The 20,395-nt window shown below is 31.1% G+C and overlaps 1 protein-coding gene across 3 annotated transcripts in view; it reads right to left on the minus strand.

Moving 5' to 3' along the window:
* Positions 1 to 6,985: 6,985 nt before the first annotated feature.
* Positions 6,986 to 20,395, minus strand: part of LOC124354357 — a 47,391-nt gene continuing 33,981 nt past the window's right edge. For all 3 annotated transcript variants that reach the window (XM_046804745.1, XM_046804744.1, XM_046804746.1), the window contains exons 3-6: positions 19,040 to 19,127; positions 18,045 to 18,118; positions 16,119 to 16,272; positions 6,986 to 10,809 (exon numbers count right to left, since the gene is read on the minus strand). In XM_046804745.1, the coding sequence (XP_046660701.1) occupies positions 10,709 to 10,809; positions 16,119 to 16,272; positions 18,045 to 18,118; positions 19,040 to 19,127 (417 nt within the window). In that variant the 3' untranslated portion in view covers positions 6,986 to 10,708. The remainder of the gene's footprint in view (positions 10,810 to 16,118; positions 16,273 to 18,044; positions 18,119 to 19,039; positions 19,128 to 20,395) is intronic.

The raw sequence follows: 20,395 nt of genomic DNA on the forward strand, positions 1-20,395 counted from the left end.
CTTATAAAATTAAGCTTATCCGTGATTTAAACGAAAACGATCCAGACCGTCATCTACAATTTTGTGAAGAAATGGAAGCACTAATTTCTGCTCATCCATTGTTTGTTCGAAACGTTGTGTTTAGTGATGAATGCAGTTTTTTCGTCAATGGAGATGTGAACAAACACAACTGCAGGTACTGGGACACAGAAAATCCCCATGTTTTCCGTGAATCTCGCACCCAGTACACAGAAAAAGTTAATGTGTGGGCCGGGATTTTTGGGAATCACATTATAGGACCATTTTTTATTAATGGGAATGTCAGTGGTCAACTGTATTTGGAAATGTCACAAGAATAAATTTTTCCAGCAATAAATACTGTTATTAGGGAGAATCAATATGAATTTGAAGAAGAAATCGTTCATTTCCAGCAAGATGGTGCCCCACCACATTATCATCGTGCTGTACGACATTTCCTGGGAACTCAGCTACGTGGTCAGTGGATTGGTAGGCGTGGTGTAATAGAATGGCCTGCACGGTCTCCGGACCTTCCACCCATGGACTTTTTTCTATGGGGTCACATAAAATCCATAATTTACAAAACACCAGTAGCAAACCTTGAAAATTTAAGAAACAGGATTATTGATTCTTGCAACCAAATACCACCTCAGACTTTCCAAAACGTCAGAGAGGCGTTCACCCTACGCTTGTCTCACTGCCAAATAGTTTTGAACATTTGATTTGACTTCGTGACGTGGTGAGTTATTAAAATTGTTCTTGTAATACTGGCTATTATTTTGGATTATGATAGCAATCTCTGGTTTTCACCACTATTTAAGTTTTTTTCATGCTCTTTAAAATGAGGGGTCACTTGATAGGGGTTTATATTCGAAATTTTTGGGTTGCCCCCAAAATTTCACATTTTTGGGGGACACAAAACATTTTCAAGATCATAAAATGAAACTTCCTTTCCATATTGCACCACTACCCAAAGGATATCTCCTTATATTACCTATAGAAAGAAGTAGAGGGGGGGGTCCTGACTTTATATTCACCCTGTATATGTATATATTTCAAAAATATATAATCCTGTCAAGTATGTCCCAAAGATGATTAAAACAATCAATCTTTTAAGAGTAAGAATAACTAATCATTGATTTGATATTGTTCACCCACACTATCTGCACATGCAATTCACATTTCGAAAGACATTTTGAAAATTGTTTTAACAGAAAAATTTATGTATCATTTAGAACCATACCCTAAACCCAATTAAGATATTATAAATTGAACGTTTAAATCGTACATCACCTCATTTTAAAATTAAGGCAACCAGACCAGTTTAAATACAAGTTCATCTATTCCTCATTTTTAAATATTATTTTTATCTTACTTTATATTCTGCGTAACAATTATTGATATTCTTTTGTTTATTGTTATTATTGGTCAACTAATTTGTTATGTTTGAGTTCTGTTTAATTTTATTCAATGATGTTCTGAAAAAAGGCTTTGGAAGCTCAAAATATTAGTACGAGTATATGCCTTTATATGATTATTCGGTGAGATTTCTTTATAAAAGAACAGAAAAATATATTTATATTTTGAGTTTTTATGTATATAATATATATAATTTATTAGAGTTAAAAATCAAACTCAAATTGGCGTTGGAAATATAATTCATTGGAACCAGGGGCGTTTTTACAAATGAAAAGCCTGAAGTAAGAGCCTCTCGTAATATTCTTAGAATTCAAGAGCACTGAAACATTACCTGATATATGTGATATATGCCAACTTCCCTTTCAAAAATATCATAGTACTTCATCGTATTACATTATAACAAAGACCTTATGAGGACACTACGAACCACAAGTGTAGAGTTCTCCCTGGTCTGGAATAGTTGTAGTGTTACGAAAATTGTTGGAGCTATAATAAATATATAAGTATATAAATATATAAGCTATAAATAAATACAATAGTGCAGAAGAATTCAATTTATTTTGTTGATGTTTATAAAACTGATTCACTCTCTGGCTAAAGGGCTTCAAAACGTTGCTCTACAAACTTAAAGTCCAACTTATCTGAAATGTTAAGAAAATTGGAATATTTTCAGTTATTATTTATCTCAGGAGTGTTTGGTATGCAGTTTGTAAATGATGTGCCCATGGCATCCATGTCATTCTGCAGGGAGTTGTGTACGATAAAAAAATTCTTACATAAATCCGTATATTTTACCATATATGGTACAATTGTATACTTAAATGTACACATCTTAACACACTTTTAAACATGCAAATGTAATTTTAAATAAACCTCGCCTCTCAGAAATTTTTATAAATCTGATTTACGTCAAGAGAGGATGCAGTGTACTCGTAGAGAAATAATTTCCCCAGGAATGAAATGAGACCCGCGCCTCTCCCCCCAGTCCCCAAATCCTTATTACTTCTTAAATACAACTGCCACCAAAGTCATCAACATATGCTCCTTCAAATACTCGGATAAAATATCTCCAAGAATGTAGAGTTTAAATTACTGTGGTTAAAATATTTAACTGCTTTGTATTACTCAATGGAAATCAACGAAATAACAACATTGACTCAGTTTAATCCAGCATCGTGTAGATCACTCTTAACTATTTTTATAGAAATTGATGAACTTAGAAATGAAAAATGTTTAAGTCACTGAAATAAATCAAGAATGCTTTCTTTACTGATTCCAACACTCACAACTAAAGCATCAGGTAAAAGGTCTTAGTATTGACTTATTAATTATATAAAAATATAACTAATATAAAACAAAGCCTTCAATATTACTATTGCAATAATTATAAAAAATTTAATTGTTCATGGAACCTTCTTACTACTTATAATAATTAATATTTCCATTTTTTTATTACAAAAAAGTGTTTCATAACTGTATGGATGAAATACTATTTTTTCAAAGGACATGTCACAATAATGTCACTCGTATAATATGCAATAAACGGCTAGATCATTGTGCGAAATGTACTTTTCTTCTCCAGAGAATTGTATACTGCCTTCTGTTCAACTCTGTGCACAAAGTCATTGTGTATCTGGAAGTAATGTGCATTCGTTCCTGTCGCCAAACAAAGGTCCTGCAGGATACATTAGTTGATTACTGCCAGGGCCTGAGCCTCTCATTAACGAAATGTGTTTGTTGAAAAATCTATCATAATGTAGCCATTTTTTATACTGCTAGTAACAAATAGGAACTACTGTTACAATTGCAACATTGAAGTCCATTCAATCCCAAATGTGTATCTTGAACACATACAAGCGCCTACAAATATGAAAATGCTAGAACACTACACGACTCGACACAATGTTGCATCCATAAATGAAGGCGTCCAATGTAACCCAGGAAAGGAATTCCCAAGATTTGTACTATCACTATACTGCTAAAGCACGGAATGATGCAAAGTTTGCTAAGAGACTTTTTCAAATAGTTCAATTGTAGTGCAATGAAAATGAACAGAATTAAATCTTATTTGTATAAGTATTTTATATAACTTAATTGTACTATCACTAGTATAAACGAATACATTTTCTAATATAATTTTTAATAAAACAAAATTTATTAACAATTATATTGGAAAATGTTGTATTCGTTTATACTAGTGATAGTACAATAAACTTTTTTTCCAATGCTCCAAGATTCTACATTTTATATAACTTTGTTTAAACGATAATCACAATTTCCCTCCACCATATATAAATAAATATTGAATTTGTAATTATTATCACAACATTAATAAAAAAACAATAAACTATTCAATGCAAAATATTTTTGTTTTATTTCGGTGGTTGATTTCTCAGAACCAAAAAGGTATTAAGGTATTCACCCTTCCATTGTTTATTCTTGTATTTGTGAAAGTTAATTTTTGCTTATTGATTGTGCAAGAATTCAAAGGAAACTGTATACTTAATACCAGTTGGATTAAACTAAGAAATTATAATTAAGTTGGATTTAGTATGTAGTAAAATATTTTCTGCTATCGACATGATGGGATTTTTATTATTATGTACATCGTATTGTGCATGTAAAAAAACTACAAACAAACTAGTACTAGTTTGTATATTTGTACTTTGTGTCAGTAAGAAACGGAAATTATAATTAAAGTAGCTACATTAAGGACGTCGCTTTAAACCCAACAAGATTGCATCACACAGAAGAGATCACTATAATATACTATAAAAATGACGTACTTCGTTATAATTTTGTATTTATTAAATAAAAGTGTCTAATGTAATCCGATACAGGAATTCCAAGATTTGAATTGGCACTAACTATACTGACAAAGCACTGACTGATGCACATGCAAAGTTTATTAAGAGACATTTAAATAGTCTAATTTATTGTATTTAAAATTAACAGCTTTAATTCTAACAGTTTCAATATATATATATATATATTAAATGATCTAAATGTGTTGATATAAAAAGCAATAATAGAGTAGTGTATATTGATTATTTTATAATGCACATCAAAACCGTAACAAAGTACAAGAAATAATTCATTGAACAAATTCTCATTTTATTCTTCGGTTAATTTTCTATAAGCAAACAATTCAGATTATTTTAAAGATATTCACTCTTTCAGTGTGTTTATTCTTCCCGTAAGAGGTAAGTGTCATTTATAATTCAAACACTAAACAGAATACCAGTTGGTGTAAAATACAAAATAATAATTAAGCTCGATATACAATAAAGTAAATTCCGCTATCGATATAATGAAATTTTTATCATCTTTAATTAAATGTTGCTTTCTCTTTTAGAAGTATTACATTGACACGTATTAATATTTTTAAATTCTTCCTTTAGGAATCTGTTCTGGAATAATTGTGCAATATTCGAGAACTATTTCCTCAGCTAACTGACAAAGACGTTATCCTACCTCGACTAACAATTTCTTTTATAGACTTATTAGGTTCATTTTGTAACATTTGCTGCAATAATTAATAAATCCCACTATTGGAATATATACCAATGTTGTGTTTCTTTGTGACGTTTTTATTTATCGTGATACATCAATTGTTCGATGATAATTTCGTTTGGTTAGATTCATTATTTCTGAACTGATCTTACCTAATTTAACTATAGTAAAGATTTAGAATGTCATATATCTGATGTTCATAATAAGGCCGTGTACATAACTCTTATAATGTAGATACCTTGTATGTGCTAGTGTAATGTACGACTATAACACAGCTTTTGTGTTGTAGGTAGTTACAATATGCCTCATTTTTGTACTTTTATTGCTCAGCGCTTCACTGTACTGACAAAATGTAAGGACATGTCCACCAAGCGTAACGTTGTCTCGGTACGTACCCTTCACGCAACAGCATCGGCCTGCATCTGCTGGTAGTGACTTACTGACAGCGTATCCTATTGCCAACGCTATTATTCTGTATATTATTAGATCATTCATTCAGAAGAAATTTAAGAGTTCGAATAATGGAACAAATTCCATTATTCATGATTAAATGTATTCAGTCAAATGTATGTAGCTGGTTTATCAAACTGTTTGTTTATGTATTTTCGAGTACGAGTTGGATCCAAGTTTTGTGTTTTAGGACTTATGAATTCTTTATATATGTATGACAATAGATGACAAAAAAGATAACCTTCTTCTTATAATTTCCTTTTCAGCTTCATTAAATTGTGGTGCCCACATGTTGAATTATGCAATTATTTGTACGCGGCGAAGCAAATGCCCTTTAAGGAGGATTCACGATGACGACAAAAAAAGTCGCTTTAAAGCCAATAGTTCCATACCTGCTATGGTCAGATAGCTTGGATTGAAGAAAATAGGAATTCTTGTCCTTCCTTGAAATTCTTGAAGGTTAAGTGACCTCAGGGAAGCCTGAAGTATGGGTGTTTAATGATGCTCTGTGAAGATCACAAGCTTAAGCCTAGTGCAAATATTTTAGGAAATTGCTATCAGGATACTATTGGAATTTCTAGGAATAAGTTGCTATCCAGGTAGGGTAACACCCATTAGGAGTCTAGGAGCATTTGTTTCTTGTGCAATGAGATAGAACTGGGTGGAGGCAGAGATCCTTTCCAGTATCAAGTAAGGTAGGGTACATCTAACCCTGTTGGAGGTCCTGATCTTTAAGGCATCTAGATAGAATGTGGTGTGGAGATAGTGATTAAACTATCAAGCATTAGTCTGAACTTTATTCACGTATGATTATATTGACGTCTCTCCATATAAGAGATGTTCGGGGGGTTCCCGAACAAATTCCAATTGTAAACCACCGGTTTTCGGGCCTATTTGATCTAAAATGTATACGATGTTCATAGAGATGGAATTACTCTTGAAAAACATCACAGACAAAAGTTTGTTCAACTATGATACTGAGGGTTTTTAAAAGTTAGGGCATGGAGCTTGAAAAAGGATGGAGAATACTATCAGTTAGTTTATGATTGTTTAGAAACTTTGCGAATCCCAAGTACAACTCGGACACGAAATTCTTCACACTCTTTTATAAATAAATATGAAATAAAAGGGGAAGCTGTCGTTATTAATCATGCTGTCAATTTTGTTAATGTATAAGCTTTACATCTTAACCAAACTTTTTTCTATTACACTCGCACAAAACGCTTAAAGACTTTTTGAGTGGAAACAAGTAATTGTATAGAAGCACTGAAACTGTAGTCTTAAGAGGGTTTACAATTTTGCGTTCATGAAGCTTCTTATTTTGCTCTTCAAATTCATAAACTTTAAGTCTTCTTGGTGAATAAAAATACCATTAGGTGTGCTAATGGATATTTATCTGCTTAAAAGCTTTTGCATTCAACTTTCCACTTAATTGGTTGTAAAGCGTAGTAAATTATTCTTCTCCGGTTTTAATTCATCCCCTTTTAAGCTCTTCCACTTCTTTGAAGATAATTATTGTTATATTATATAATAATTAGTAATGCCTCGTTATTGATAAGGATTGTAAAATTAGGATTAAATTAAATTAAAATATTAAAAGAATTTATCACTTAATATTTATGTATATTTTTCTTTATTAATGAAATTTAATTCTTAAACATACTACTTTACAATACCTTGTTATTAAGTCTTTGTTTAGCTGCGATAATGTACAATTACATGATATATTTTAGTTATGTATGAACATAATCATTTATTATTCTAAATTGTAACTCTCCGTATTAGAAATCTAACCGCAGAATCCATCCCACTATATGGGAAACCTACAAAATGTAATTTGTAATTTAACGTAGTTAAACTTAACCCATAACGTGGCATTGATTTCATTGCAAATTCTCTTGAATATATTTTTATGAGTTTACCTCAAAAATATACGAAGCATAATACGTGTTACGGTTTTAAACTTATTTTTAAAAGTTCATCTTGCAGTAAAAAATATAGGCTATAGTAACTACGGCTATACCTACGTGTAATTGAATTTGATTACGCCTGGTTAACACGTTGTAAACGCAATTAAAATATTTTCTTTCTTCATTGTTTCTAAAGTTTCTCTCAAAATATTTGGACATCGATATGGAATTGTTCAACTAGTTTAGTTTTCTAGAATTGTTTCGTAGCTATTTCCCGCTAAGGTCGGGTTTTCCGTATCCTGAAGCTTCAGGTCTACCTGTTGAATTTTTGGCGATAGTCATAATATTGAATATGAACTTACAATGAAATGTGATAAGAAACAGACGAAACACATTTTATTACTGTAAAGTTAATTTTAATAGTTTAAATAACAATAACCAGCGGTGTGACACTGAAGTAAATTGTATAAAAATAAAATTCGTAACGTAAAATTAAAATAAATAATCAACAATATTTATAACAATATGTTACAATTAATTCCCTTACTTCTAATGGTAATTGTGAAAGATAAGGCAAGAGTTTAATAAATTTAACAATATAAGAAAAATGCAACTAAATTATATTGTTTTGAATCCTAAGATCAAAATTAAAAAATACATAACAATATACATCGACTAGGACTATCAAACGTTGAACATTAATTTCAAAATCCTTAAAGCAGTTAGATCCATGAATATATTAAAATGTTAAAATAGTTCATTTTAAAATGTTTAAAACAACAAAATATTATTTACAGTACACTAAACTAAAAAGATCTTTTTGTTATCACACACAGATAACAAAAAGATCTTTTAGTTGCTTTCTAGATCATTTTTCAGTTCAGTTGCTACTAATAAAGTAGAACTACTTTTTCCTTGTTTAACTAATAAGAAAAAATACACCAACACATATAAAACTTTGTAATTATACAAAGTTCTAGTTTTGTTATTACATTCTGTGAAAACTAACTGTAATGTTTCCTTCTACAATAATGTGTTTTGTTCAGGCAGAATTAAGAAATGTTTGATTTTATTTTTTATGTCAGAAAATTATATACACAAGATGATCAAAAATTTAATTTTGGTTAGTAACCAATGGTTAAAGCTTTGAAACTAGTTAAAATATTATTAATTCATATTATGTTTCGGAATGATGTGACATAACAAAATATGAATACTTGTTATAGTAAAATAATTTTGTTAAATTGAATTGTTAGTCCACTACTGTAGTTGATAATGAAAATTTACAGTATTTAAATGTTTAAAAGTTTCATAAAAGTATGATAAATCACCAAAATGTCATTGGAGAAAGAATTTTAAATTAAATACCAGAATAATTCTCAAAATGCATTGTTGAGATTCGTTGTTCTATAGAAAAATCTGGTTCAATTTTAAGTATATCTATTATCAAATAAAGTCTTATATAAATGTTATACCCTCTGAATGCTGAATATACAGTAACTTGGCGGCCTGACATTCCTTCAGTTCGAAGTGTCAACACTATTGACATTATTGTGGCTAACCAATTAATATTTCCTTGTTAAGAACCTATACTTTATTTTTACTATTTAATAAATAATAAACTTATAATCAGTCATAGATATTATTACTTCAGTGTAATACTGAAAGCGTATAAATGAACATAGAAATTTACAATCTTAAAAATACAGAATATAATTTTTTAATTTTCAAATTATCCTTTCTCTATTTATAAAATTTGATTGTTGAATATCGTTGTTAGTAACTTTATCAGGTACGTAGTAGTTTAATTATACAGTAAATAAATAAACAATTACTTGTAGCATGCTAAAGTTTACTGTTTACGTGTACTACATTTCTCCGCAATTGAGTTGCTAATAAAACAGTAAAGTAGTTTTAATGTAGATATATATGACTAATGCTAGTAATTTTTCAATTAATTAATATTAACATTTTAAAGTAATTTATTATTAACTAAGAGATTTTTACAATAGGCTCTTATATTAGACATCTACTGTAGCTTAAAAGATATCGCTCTTTTTATAATAAAGCATTATTTACGAACAACACAGATAGACCTATGGTTTAAATGTTTACTTAGCTACTTTACAATCAGATCGACTAGTTCTATATGACACCATTGTAATATGTAGCTTCATTATAATCTTCTTCTCTGAGTTCCCAATTATTGTGTTAATACATTCTGGGAAATGTTTTATCTTTTATCATTTAAAAAATGTATAATCTTGTTCAAGGTTTAACATCTTTTCTTACCCATCAAACTTGACTTCAGCCTCACTTGTGTTTAATCTAGTAATTCCAAATCATTAATTTTTAAAGGTTTTAGGCATAGAAGTTTAAAGCTTATTATGTGACGACAGGCAAAATGTTGTATCAAGTTTATGGTAATTAAAGTATACACACGGGAAATCTGATAATGAGCCCATAATAACTTGTTGAGTAAAATTACATGATTTTTACAGTAGGTACATAAAAGATTACTAGAAGGAATGATTTTCTTAATTATAGTCTAATACTGATTCATGTCCTTTTAATACAATCCGAGTAAATTAAACTTTATGCTGCTCTTATTATGACTTAGAGTCTCAAAATTATTAAATTTACTAATGATTTACTAATACTAAAAGTGCCAAGTTGACAAGAGAGCTGGGCGCCTATGTCATTTGGCAAACAGACTTTGGACATAACATTACTAGACAGTTCACTAGGAATGAGGAGTAGTCAAGTTAAGGTTTGGGTCGAAGGAGGGTAGAAATACCTCTTACATATTACATTTATTTTTATAATTTATGTTCAGTACCAAATTTGGATGTATTATAGTACGAGACATATCATTTCAAGCCTAGCCGTTTGGCTATACTATTTATTAAAAACATAAAGAAATCTCAATTAATAATCTTAATAATAGTGTTATCGCAAGAAACTAATCATCTATACTCATGCAAAGTTTAAGCTATTTATCTCAGGACTAAGTGTATTACACTTTATTTGCCACAATCAAGGATTACAATGTCTCGTACTTGTGAAGGTTTGAGTATTTATCTCTGATTAATTGAGTATGAGAATGCATAGAACTAAACCATTTATTAGCTCTAATTATGAATAAATGAATAAATGACTGGTCAGAACATAAAGAATGATATATTTTGTTTAAAAATTAAACAAAATATATAATTAATTATTATATAATTAATCTGGTTTAGTTACAGATCAATCATGTTGTTTTTTATATCATTAAAACTCACTATTCTGAAATTAACAAACTATTTGTTACATTACTTTTACACTTCCCGGACTTGAACCTTGTTTATATTTCCCTCAAAAGTTTATAACCTCAAATGTGAAGTACCGTCTATTGACTGCCCGTGAGGAGACATAGCTTAGCGTCTGTAGGCAGGCCTGGAGTAAGGGCCTCTTCCTTTCTCCTCCTGCAAGAGCTGATAGTAGCTGAAGACCACAAACCACAGATACACGTAGATTGCTGAAACGTAAAGAAACACGCCTTAGTGACGAGTGAAATCAGAGCATAAGTACTATTACTATGTTAGTATTAAATACTACTTTAGTTTGTTAGATGTATGCACGACTGCTATGATTACTAAATTATATAGGTTCCACATTATAAAAGTATGAAGTATTTTAATTTATTACTCTTTTAGCTTTCTTGTATTAAGACATACTCAAAATTCCGTTGCGTTTGTTGTTGGCACATTCTGGGATAGGTAAAATGACATTTTCAACAGCTTTGTCCCACTGGCATCTAAAGTTGAGCAAATCTCTACGAGAAATGCATTGGTGATTAAACAGTCTGAATTTTTTTCCAAGTAAAATGTGCATTACTACAGTAGGTTTATTAATAATCTGTTTTAAATGTACCGGCTGATATGAACAAAACCTGGTGTAAACATTGCATATGCTATTGAATTTAGTCTAGTGTTTAGTTTAAATATAATAATATTAAACAAATTTGTCTATGGAGTGCTCCCGAACCCCTCGTTTTACTCAAGGTATTCCATACCACCATAATTGTTTTTCTACGCACTGATTTAACCCCTTCAAATCATCTACCATCAGAATTGTTTTTGAAATAATCATGATATTTTACTTTTAGTTGATGTTATCAAATCATTAATGCAATATTCGCGAGATGATGTTTTATTTTCACCACAGAACGGTTTTGGTTCGTCAAAGAATTCGACAAGGAGCAATCACAGTGATCATGACAGAACAAATTTTAGGAGAAATACTCCATAGATCATTTACATTCTAATAATATTATAACTCCGAAAAGTGCCTTTGATTGTTTTACTTTCATGCGTAAACTATTCTATCGATTGTACTGAAATTTTACACAAACATTCTTATGGTTTCTGGGATGAATATAGGCATATTCGTATTTCGAAAATCCCTCAGGGCTACGCTCCACTGGTCTTTCAAGTAGCGAAATATCCCATTTTGGTCTCTTAAGTAGTTAAGTAGTAAAATATTAATTAAAAGAGTCTGTCAAATGTAATCGACAGTTCTGTAAAAACATATGTTTCATAAATTTAATCACAATTTTCAACTTGTTTACATATTGTATAGTGTGTAAATTCTCTAAGGAGTAACCATGAGTTTCTACACCGTTTTTAGATTGCAGTGATTAGGTAAGTACTCATCTACTTAAAAATGTCCTAAAATGTAACATGCTGGTCTATTTTAGGATATTTTTTTACGTGAGGATAAATGTCCTAATACTGTATGTAAAATTATCTGTATTTTACTCTGAAAACTCCCTTTGAAGCATTCGGGAAGAACTATGCTGGATGGAAGATCCCTGGATTGTGTGTTTAACTAATGTACCAGCTCTAGGTGTTCTAAAATATCAAAAACATTTTTTAGTTTATATGGAAAGAAACACGTACATTACATTGTTAATGTACTTTTACGTGTACATTTTTAGCATTAGATATAAAAGTCAAATTTATTATCTATTTTTTACTATAAATTGAAAGACTACTATAAAAACTCATCGTAATTGTCTTTTGACAGAAGTAGGCTTCTCTGAGATGTATCTTTTATTGATCGGGTAACGAGCGAAAAATGAACTATGGAACAAAAAGTACTAAGAACAAAGAAAATTTTACACTTTTTGACGTATTTTCATGATCGTGGTAACAAGGCAAACTCGAAATTGGCGTCGGACATATAATTCACTCATTCCAGCAGTGCTTATACACGTGTAAAGTCTACGAAATCGTGTGCGAAGCCGCGGGTAACTCCTGTTAAACTGAAGTAAATTGAATAGTATGAAACATTTCACCTAGTAGCTGCAACAGATCACATTATCTGAGTATTAAAACTTCAAATTAAAGAGGATCTATAATAATTTCCACCAGTGTTTCCGACTACTTAGATAGAGATATCTACACCATAAAATCAGATCTTGTTAATTTATATGTTGTTTTGGACATTTCTTAAACGTCGTTATTATCTGCTTCAAGCAGCACAAGTCGGTTACTGTTTCAGCGAACGTCAGAGCGGCATTTATACGCGTGTTGTTCTCGTTATCACGGTAGTTAACTACTGATAAGAAAGAACTACTGTTTTATACACTTATGACTACTATGTGCTTCACATTCCGGTTGTTTGTTACAGTACTAATAACCGTTTAATGAAATTAACTCGTTTATGCTTTCAATAAACATAGGTAAATATTAAGTAATATTGCCCAATGAGGTGAAATAGATAATTTTGGATTGGATTTGGTACAATCTTAAGAGTTATCGGTTAAAACACCTTAAAAACGGAAATGCCTAAAGACTGAGACGTTTTTCCTCCCCATAAATTATATAGATTATGATAAAGTAATTATCTCGTGCAGATATGTCTTTTCCAAGTAGTGTTGTTGTGATTTAGTTTTAGGAATCCTTGATATCGAAATGGAAAAAAAACCTGATCAATACTACACATAACTATACATGCACATGGAGTTATAACACAAGTGAACCACCATTAGTACTGATAGACTCGGATATGCGAAATGAATTACATTTTGAAGACTGTACCTTAAAAATAATGCCGATACTTGTATATATTGAAGAAGGTGACTCTACTCGTGTGCATTACATTACTTACTACTTTATTCTGACTCCAAAATGTTGTTTAATAAATTATTATGATTAACGATTATGTGTACCGTTTATCCTTGAATTTAAAATAATAAATATTTACCTTATTATGTTATGCTGCAAAAATTAATACAAACAGATTGTTTCTTGACCCTTACGTACTGACACAGGGTGTTTTTCAGACCCTCACCTTGGAAAATCTAGAGACAACAACCGGAAGGGGTTTAGTTGCAATGTTGCGCTTCTCATTAGTTCCAAGTTAACTCATGCGTGACCTGTTAATGTGGGTTTCGTCAGTGCACGTATCTTAATTCGGAATTAAACTCTAGACGTTGCTGGTATCAGTAATGATTGCTTTGGGCAATTCACTGTATCCAGCATCATTCTTCCTGATGTAATATAAACATAGGGTATTTTTATCTATGCTTATTATTATTTCTTAAAGTTTTTGACACCTGACGAAGAGATTAGATTCTAAACATAGAAAAATTCATAGTTTTCTTCTTTTATAAAATAAAGCTATTACAAATGTTCGACATACGGTTATCCTCACAAATGGCAATGATATTCAAGAAAGAGATGTTATAAATCCATTATAAATGTGCATATTCCTTAAACGTTTCTTGAAGTTATCGTGCATACACACAGATAGTCATGACTATTTTCGACCTTGTGAATTAGTTTTGTGAACGCTTTGCCAAACGTCATCCAAAAATATCAATCATTGTGTTCATCATTTACCATGCTTACTTAGCCTATACTGCTTCAAACTGGAAGTTAGATCAATAACTCTACATAAGCTTGCCATATCATTGTGGGTGTCAACTGAAAGTACCGTAATGTCGACCCTAAATCTCGAAAAAGAGTTTTAACAGGCAGACAGCAAAGTTTAACCTCCGTCAGTGATTTTTAGTTGCAAACCTTATCTTATAACTATTTTTATATGGTAAAATAATCAAATGAAAAGTTGTACGTTTTGCCAAAGAACAGTAAGATCTCAAATTTATTTATAATTAGTTCTATAATTTTGAGCACATAGTTATAAAACTTTCAAATAGTGCAAAAATTTTAGTGTGAATAAACTATTCTTCTATACCCGTAGAATGCGTTATCACTTTTATAATTATCGTACAGGTATTTGTAGGCTTTTCAAAACAAAATTTTTTTGCACTTAAACTATCGTTCATCCAACAATCAGTAGACAGGGTAATTTTTGCCAGCTACCTTTTATGTCATTACGCAAAACAAAAACTCGGACAATTCCTACATAACACACCTATTATCAAACTGTGCAATGCCTGCTAGTTTATCAAGTACTCTGTAAGAATCAAAGTTGGGTACAGATGAGTGTAAGTTTTAAGTTTTCTAGGACACGACAGATCCTTATTAAAATCGCTTCGTTCTGCATCTGTATGATAACTCTTGATAGAATTTCCTAGAGACTTGAAACTTGTAAATATATTTCTCTTGGTAAAATGTTAAAAAGGAAATAGGTATTTATATGAAGACTAGTACAACTTGCTAATTATCAAAAGTAGCTTTCATTGGACAAGAAATATTTCCCAAAATCACTTTCATATAATTGTAATCATTTGAATAATAGCAAGTTGTCGGTTTTTACATAAAACTTGTACTTTTTACTATATAAATTTTAATGTAATAAATTCTTCTTTATTTTTCTCCGTGTTATTTTTATTACTTATGTAAATTATGTAATTTATTATCATTAGTGCTACCAGGATTATGATTAGATGAGTTAGAAAGTAGCCTATACCAAATCCACAAACATTATATTTATCGCCACTAGAATATTCAAGGAGTAAGAAACTGTAGTTTAAAATACCCTCGAGAACACAAGTTTAGCACACTAATCTTTCCTAAGAGGTTTGCAAATTAATAAGCGTTTGTCGCAAACATGTTCCGTCCCATATTGGCGTCGTTTAAAACTTTCCCGCCAACTCCACAACCACAGCTTCAATCTTCAATAAGTCGAAGAAGCGGCACCGTCATTAAATCTTAAATGTACCTAGGTTGTGTTATGTATTTCATTAACTTTTGGCTTATTATGTATCACTTGTAAGGAATCGATTTCGGTTGAATTGCAGGACCGTGAAAACAGAGAAGGTTGTAAAGGGTTTCTTGCAAACAGCTGTTTCACAAAGTTCAGTCGTCCTTGTAGAAAATAAATTCCAAATAGTTACAATACATAGTACAAAAGTGGTTCAAAATAGATTTGTATCCATTTGTAAGGAACAATATGTTAAAACTTGATAATGTTGATCATGTTGGTAAATATGTGGATACGGATATTATGAACTTAAAGTAGTCTAAAATGAATCGCCTCAGTGTATCAGGGTGGTATGTGAAAGCAAGTTCGTTATCTGCCCCTTTTTAGTTAATACTTAAAATATAAGAGGAACATAGTAAAAGTTTTTATAAGAAAGATGTAACATAAAGCACATTTGTTTACCAATTTTTATTTTTAAATAAAAATAAAGCATATCATAAATTATTTACGTTATGAAATCAAGTTACCCTTTCTCTTTATAATGGATTTTAGAACAATGGCATAAGATCTTGGATTAAAGATTAATAGGCTTTTATCGATAGCTACACTGCTAGAACGTACCGACCATTAGTTGTGTGGTTCGGATTACATATATAACCAGCTTATACTGACCTACACACGAGAGTCCAATGATGAGCCACAGGGTGCCACCCAGCACGTAGTTGTGTAGGTAGAAGACGACTGCCGTGTAGATGACCGAGATGGCTAGACCGATTGCCAACATAATGGCCAAGATCACCCATGGGAGCATCATGAACCGGTTGCGCTAAAACAGTAAAGTTCGGGTCATCTTAGGTTAGATTAAGTTTGGATACTCACGTCTAGTTAGATTAGCCTGAGCATTAAGTTATGTTACGTTACATTAACATATTTTGGTTAGTTTTAATCATTATATTAGTTGTAGTATATTACTCACAGTCACTAAACTATTTAAAATTGAATATGAGATATCAACATATTCCTGCATCTCTCAAAGTATTCTTACAAAGCCTTTGGCAGATTGATTGATATATGTGACATATAATTGTACGTGTGGATAATCTACCTCTGGAGCCTGTGAAGATTGAGTATAAACAATTAGAAAGGTGTAACCGAATGGTAAATTCATAAATGTTTATATGAATGTGCTCCCAAAGCAAACATTTACTATTGAGTCATCTCAATGTACATTCGTATGTTTTTGGTCATGATTATTTACTTTTAAAATGTATAATAATATTCAGGCAGGCATAGGGAAAATATATTTTACTCTACTGAGAGAGAGAACGTTCAATCTTTTCCTTTACTTTCCTTATACTGAATTCTCGACTAACAGTATGTTCCCTTGGAGGAAGAGTTTATGGCTGGTGTCTAAAACATGGCATCTACGAGGAAATCTACAACGTATTTGTTGGTATTAGGTATAGGGAATATTAACTTGTCCATTTGATTCTAGCAATAACGTTTTGAGATTAAATATCTCATTAGACCAACTTTGACCAGTTTATGTGGATAGCATAAGGAACTTGATAATGAAGTACTCGGTGTAATAACACTAAGGAAACGATTTGTTTTCGTGTTGCAAAGTCATCTTTTTTTCTGTCAAGGACGATTACTAATGGTGGAATCTGTTCGCCTCGGTTTACAAATATCGGTTTCTTGGAAAATTCTTGACTAGACTCTTTGAAACAATCATATAACGAATGACTAGAAAACTAACATAGTAACCAAGGATGTAACAAATTTGTGATCTTAGGTACTAAGGTATACTATACTATGACGCAGCCCATGACTGATATTATTTTTACCAATAACTCAGCCAGTTAGTGCTTCTCATTCAGTGAAAGTCTGACTATTAGTGGTTCACCAAAGGGAGAGTGAAAACCCAACAAGTTTTACTAAGAAACGCATTTAGCAACACTGTCATTCGTAGGAAACCGTTCTTTATTACCAACGTGACGTTGAAACTGCTGGGCTACTATTATATGGCCCTTTTTGGAGACTTGCCATGCCTTTGCATGTAGTGATACAAATATATCAGTGAACTGTAAACGAATAACTATATTAGCAATAAATTATTCGTTCTTACTTCCACTCTTTTAGTCTGCATTCCTTATAAAACTGCTCATAGACGGCTAAAGAGTAATGATGTTAACCTCAAGAACAATTTTTCGTTACAGTAAATATTTAACGATCAATTTCATTGATAAATAACTTAAAAGGTGTTATTCTGCTGTTTTACGCAACTTTACCACTTTACACATAAATCATAATTAATCCTTCGTAGCGTGGTTTTAGGAAATCGTCAAAACATTTACGGACAACAATTTTATTTACAAAAATAATATACTTTTTAATAATATATTCTCAGCTAGAATAGAATAGAAGAGTATCTTTTATCATGCTGAATTGAGTTTCTTTAGAGTTGAGCTTGATGTTGAAGGTAGAGTGTTAAGATACAGAGCGATAGAACGGCTATTGTGGACTACCATTGGCATCTAGCTCAGAAAAAATGCATAACGAAATATTATTGAAGTTAGAAGTACGATTATGTTTTACCTTCAGAGCTCCGATGATGAGAAGGACTGATATCAACATAGTCATCACCAAATTGATCGCAAGTATTATTTTCACTGAAATCACAAAAATTACATATATTAATAAAATAGCATTCAGGATTATCTCACCTAAAATTTATAAGTTTTATATCTGTCTTCTTTAAGTACGACAAATGTGAAGTTAATTTGGTAAGTGACTAACAATTTTTAGTATGTTTTAAAACCAGTTTCAACTTATGAAGGGCAAACGACAATTTTGCCTAGTAAGATTAAAAACATATAATACATTTCACAAGGCAAAAATAACGGTACCAGTAGGATTTTCAGAAAAGTCTATAGATTTTCTAGCTGTCAATCAACTACCCGTAAAAATGTTGATATATTTAGACTAAGTATCTAGAAATGGCTGAAAAGTTTTCCTTAATTATTTAAAATAACATTTTCACCTTTTCATTGCGAAATTATATCAGAATACTTATAGGATCTATACCACTTCAAGGATGTTTTTAATTATTGTGCCAGTGATTCTACAATGAGGTAGAGGTAAATCTAAACTTTCAAATGGCGATTCACTTCTTATAAGCCATTAAATTAATTAAGTAATGCATTTCAAAGAACACCCACACCGTTTACAATAAATTATTATTACATTTCATTTATTCCAATACAAGGAAATTATATCCAAATCTATGAGTTTGTAAATTTCTTTTCACGATGAATACATAGATAAGAAAAGAATATGAAAGTGAAGAGATTTTAGTTCCGTGTATCTTTTAAGCGTTTTATTAATTTTTATACGAACAAATATAATCTTTCTGGAGTGTGATCACCGGTTGGTAATCTAACTATCTTGAATATCAGGTAGATACACCATGCAATAAATATTGTCGCATATACATGAACAATATTCTGGAAAAAACTGTACAAAGAACAGAATATCAAAATATAAACTTTATCAGAAACTAAATTTATTAACATCTTGAAGTATTTACTTACCTATATTAGGGGGTAGCGTATCAATTACTATTGTCTGTAGTTTTACATCTGTGACTAGAATAAAGACCAGCGTTACTGCGCCTATCACCTGTAACAGACAATGTATACTTTACTATAAATATTATAGAAGGACACATCGGTAATAATTTGGAAACTTGCATGACATTTACGTATCGATTAATCCGTTCTTTACATTATAAATAAAATTTAATTAGTAATTTATTACAATGTTAAAGATTTATAGAAATATTTACATAATATCAACGACAGTTTGTCAAACTATCGACTCCGACGCGTTAGTTTTACTTACTTTACTTATTTGTTAAACTTTGCATTAAGTGTACTGAATGGATTAGAAAATACGAACTTCCCTAGTAATAAATCTATATATATAAAAATGAATGTTTGTATGTTTGTCCTTTATGGAATCGTGAACTATTGGACCGATCATGATGAAAATTTGTACGTATATGTATTTTTCCACGGAGAAGGTTTATAAGCTATGCCCATCCCTTTCCCGATTCAGGATTCCGCCCCACTGGTTACAGAAATACCCATAAGAAATGCATTGCAGCAAACATATGTTAACGTCTTTTCAAATTTTTAATCAGCTGTTCTTTGTAAACATATATTACACTTATAGTTTTAAAGCATAGAGTAAGCTTAAGAGAAACGACAAATTTTGTTTAAACTGTTTCTGCAATCACTGTTAAACATAGACTTTACTATCCAGATAATACAATTCAAATTTGACGTAAAAATTCACCTTTAACTGCAATATTTATTTAATATAAACCATGCTCATGCTTGATCAGAAGAGCAATGCAGATATCATAATTACTATCTTACGTTGGCTACAAATATAAAGAATGTTATAAAATCAACCTTAGTTGTTTTTTTTTGACAGAAGTATGGTTCTCAAAACTCCGTGTGTACATATTCTCTCGATCGAGACAACAAAGCAAGCTCAATCGTGGCATCGGAGATATAACTAATTTAATCTAAAATTTATTATAGTAAAAAAAAAAATTTACTAAGTAATATAAGGACTTCGGTTCTTAAGATTTGCGTGCGAAGCCGTGGGTAACAGCTAGATAGAGGCAGGAATATGGTACATACCTTCATAATACGCCCAAGAGGCTCACGATGGAACGACTATCAATTATCTCAGCAATGTTTAGAATGTGATAGAAAAAGAATAAGTGAATATAGTGTACTGTTTTCAACGGGAAATTGCGTGCGAAGCCGCGGGCAACTTTTGCAAAAGATTATTGAAATGCGCAGCAAAGCGCGCCGGGCCCGCTAGTATTTTATAAATTTAAACTTTCTCTTTAAAACGGTTTTGATTAAGAAAAC

The sequence above is a fragment of the Homalodisca vitripennis genome, chromosome 2 (assembly GCF_021130785.1).
Source record: "Homalodisca vitripennis isolate AUS2020 chromosome 2, UT_GWSS_2.1, whole genome shotgun sequence".
Lineage (NCBI taxonomy): Eukaryota > Metazoa > Arthropoda > Insecta > Hemiptera > Cicadellidae > Homalodisca > Homalodisca vitripennis.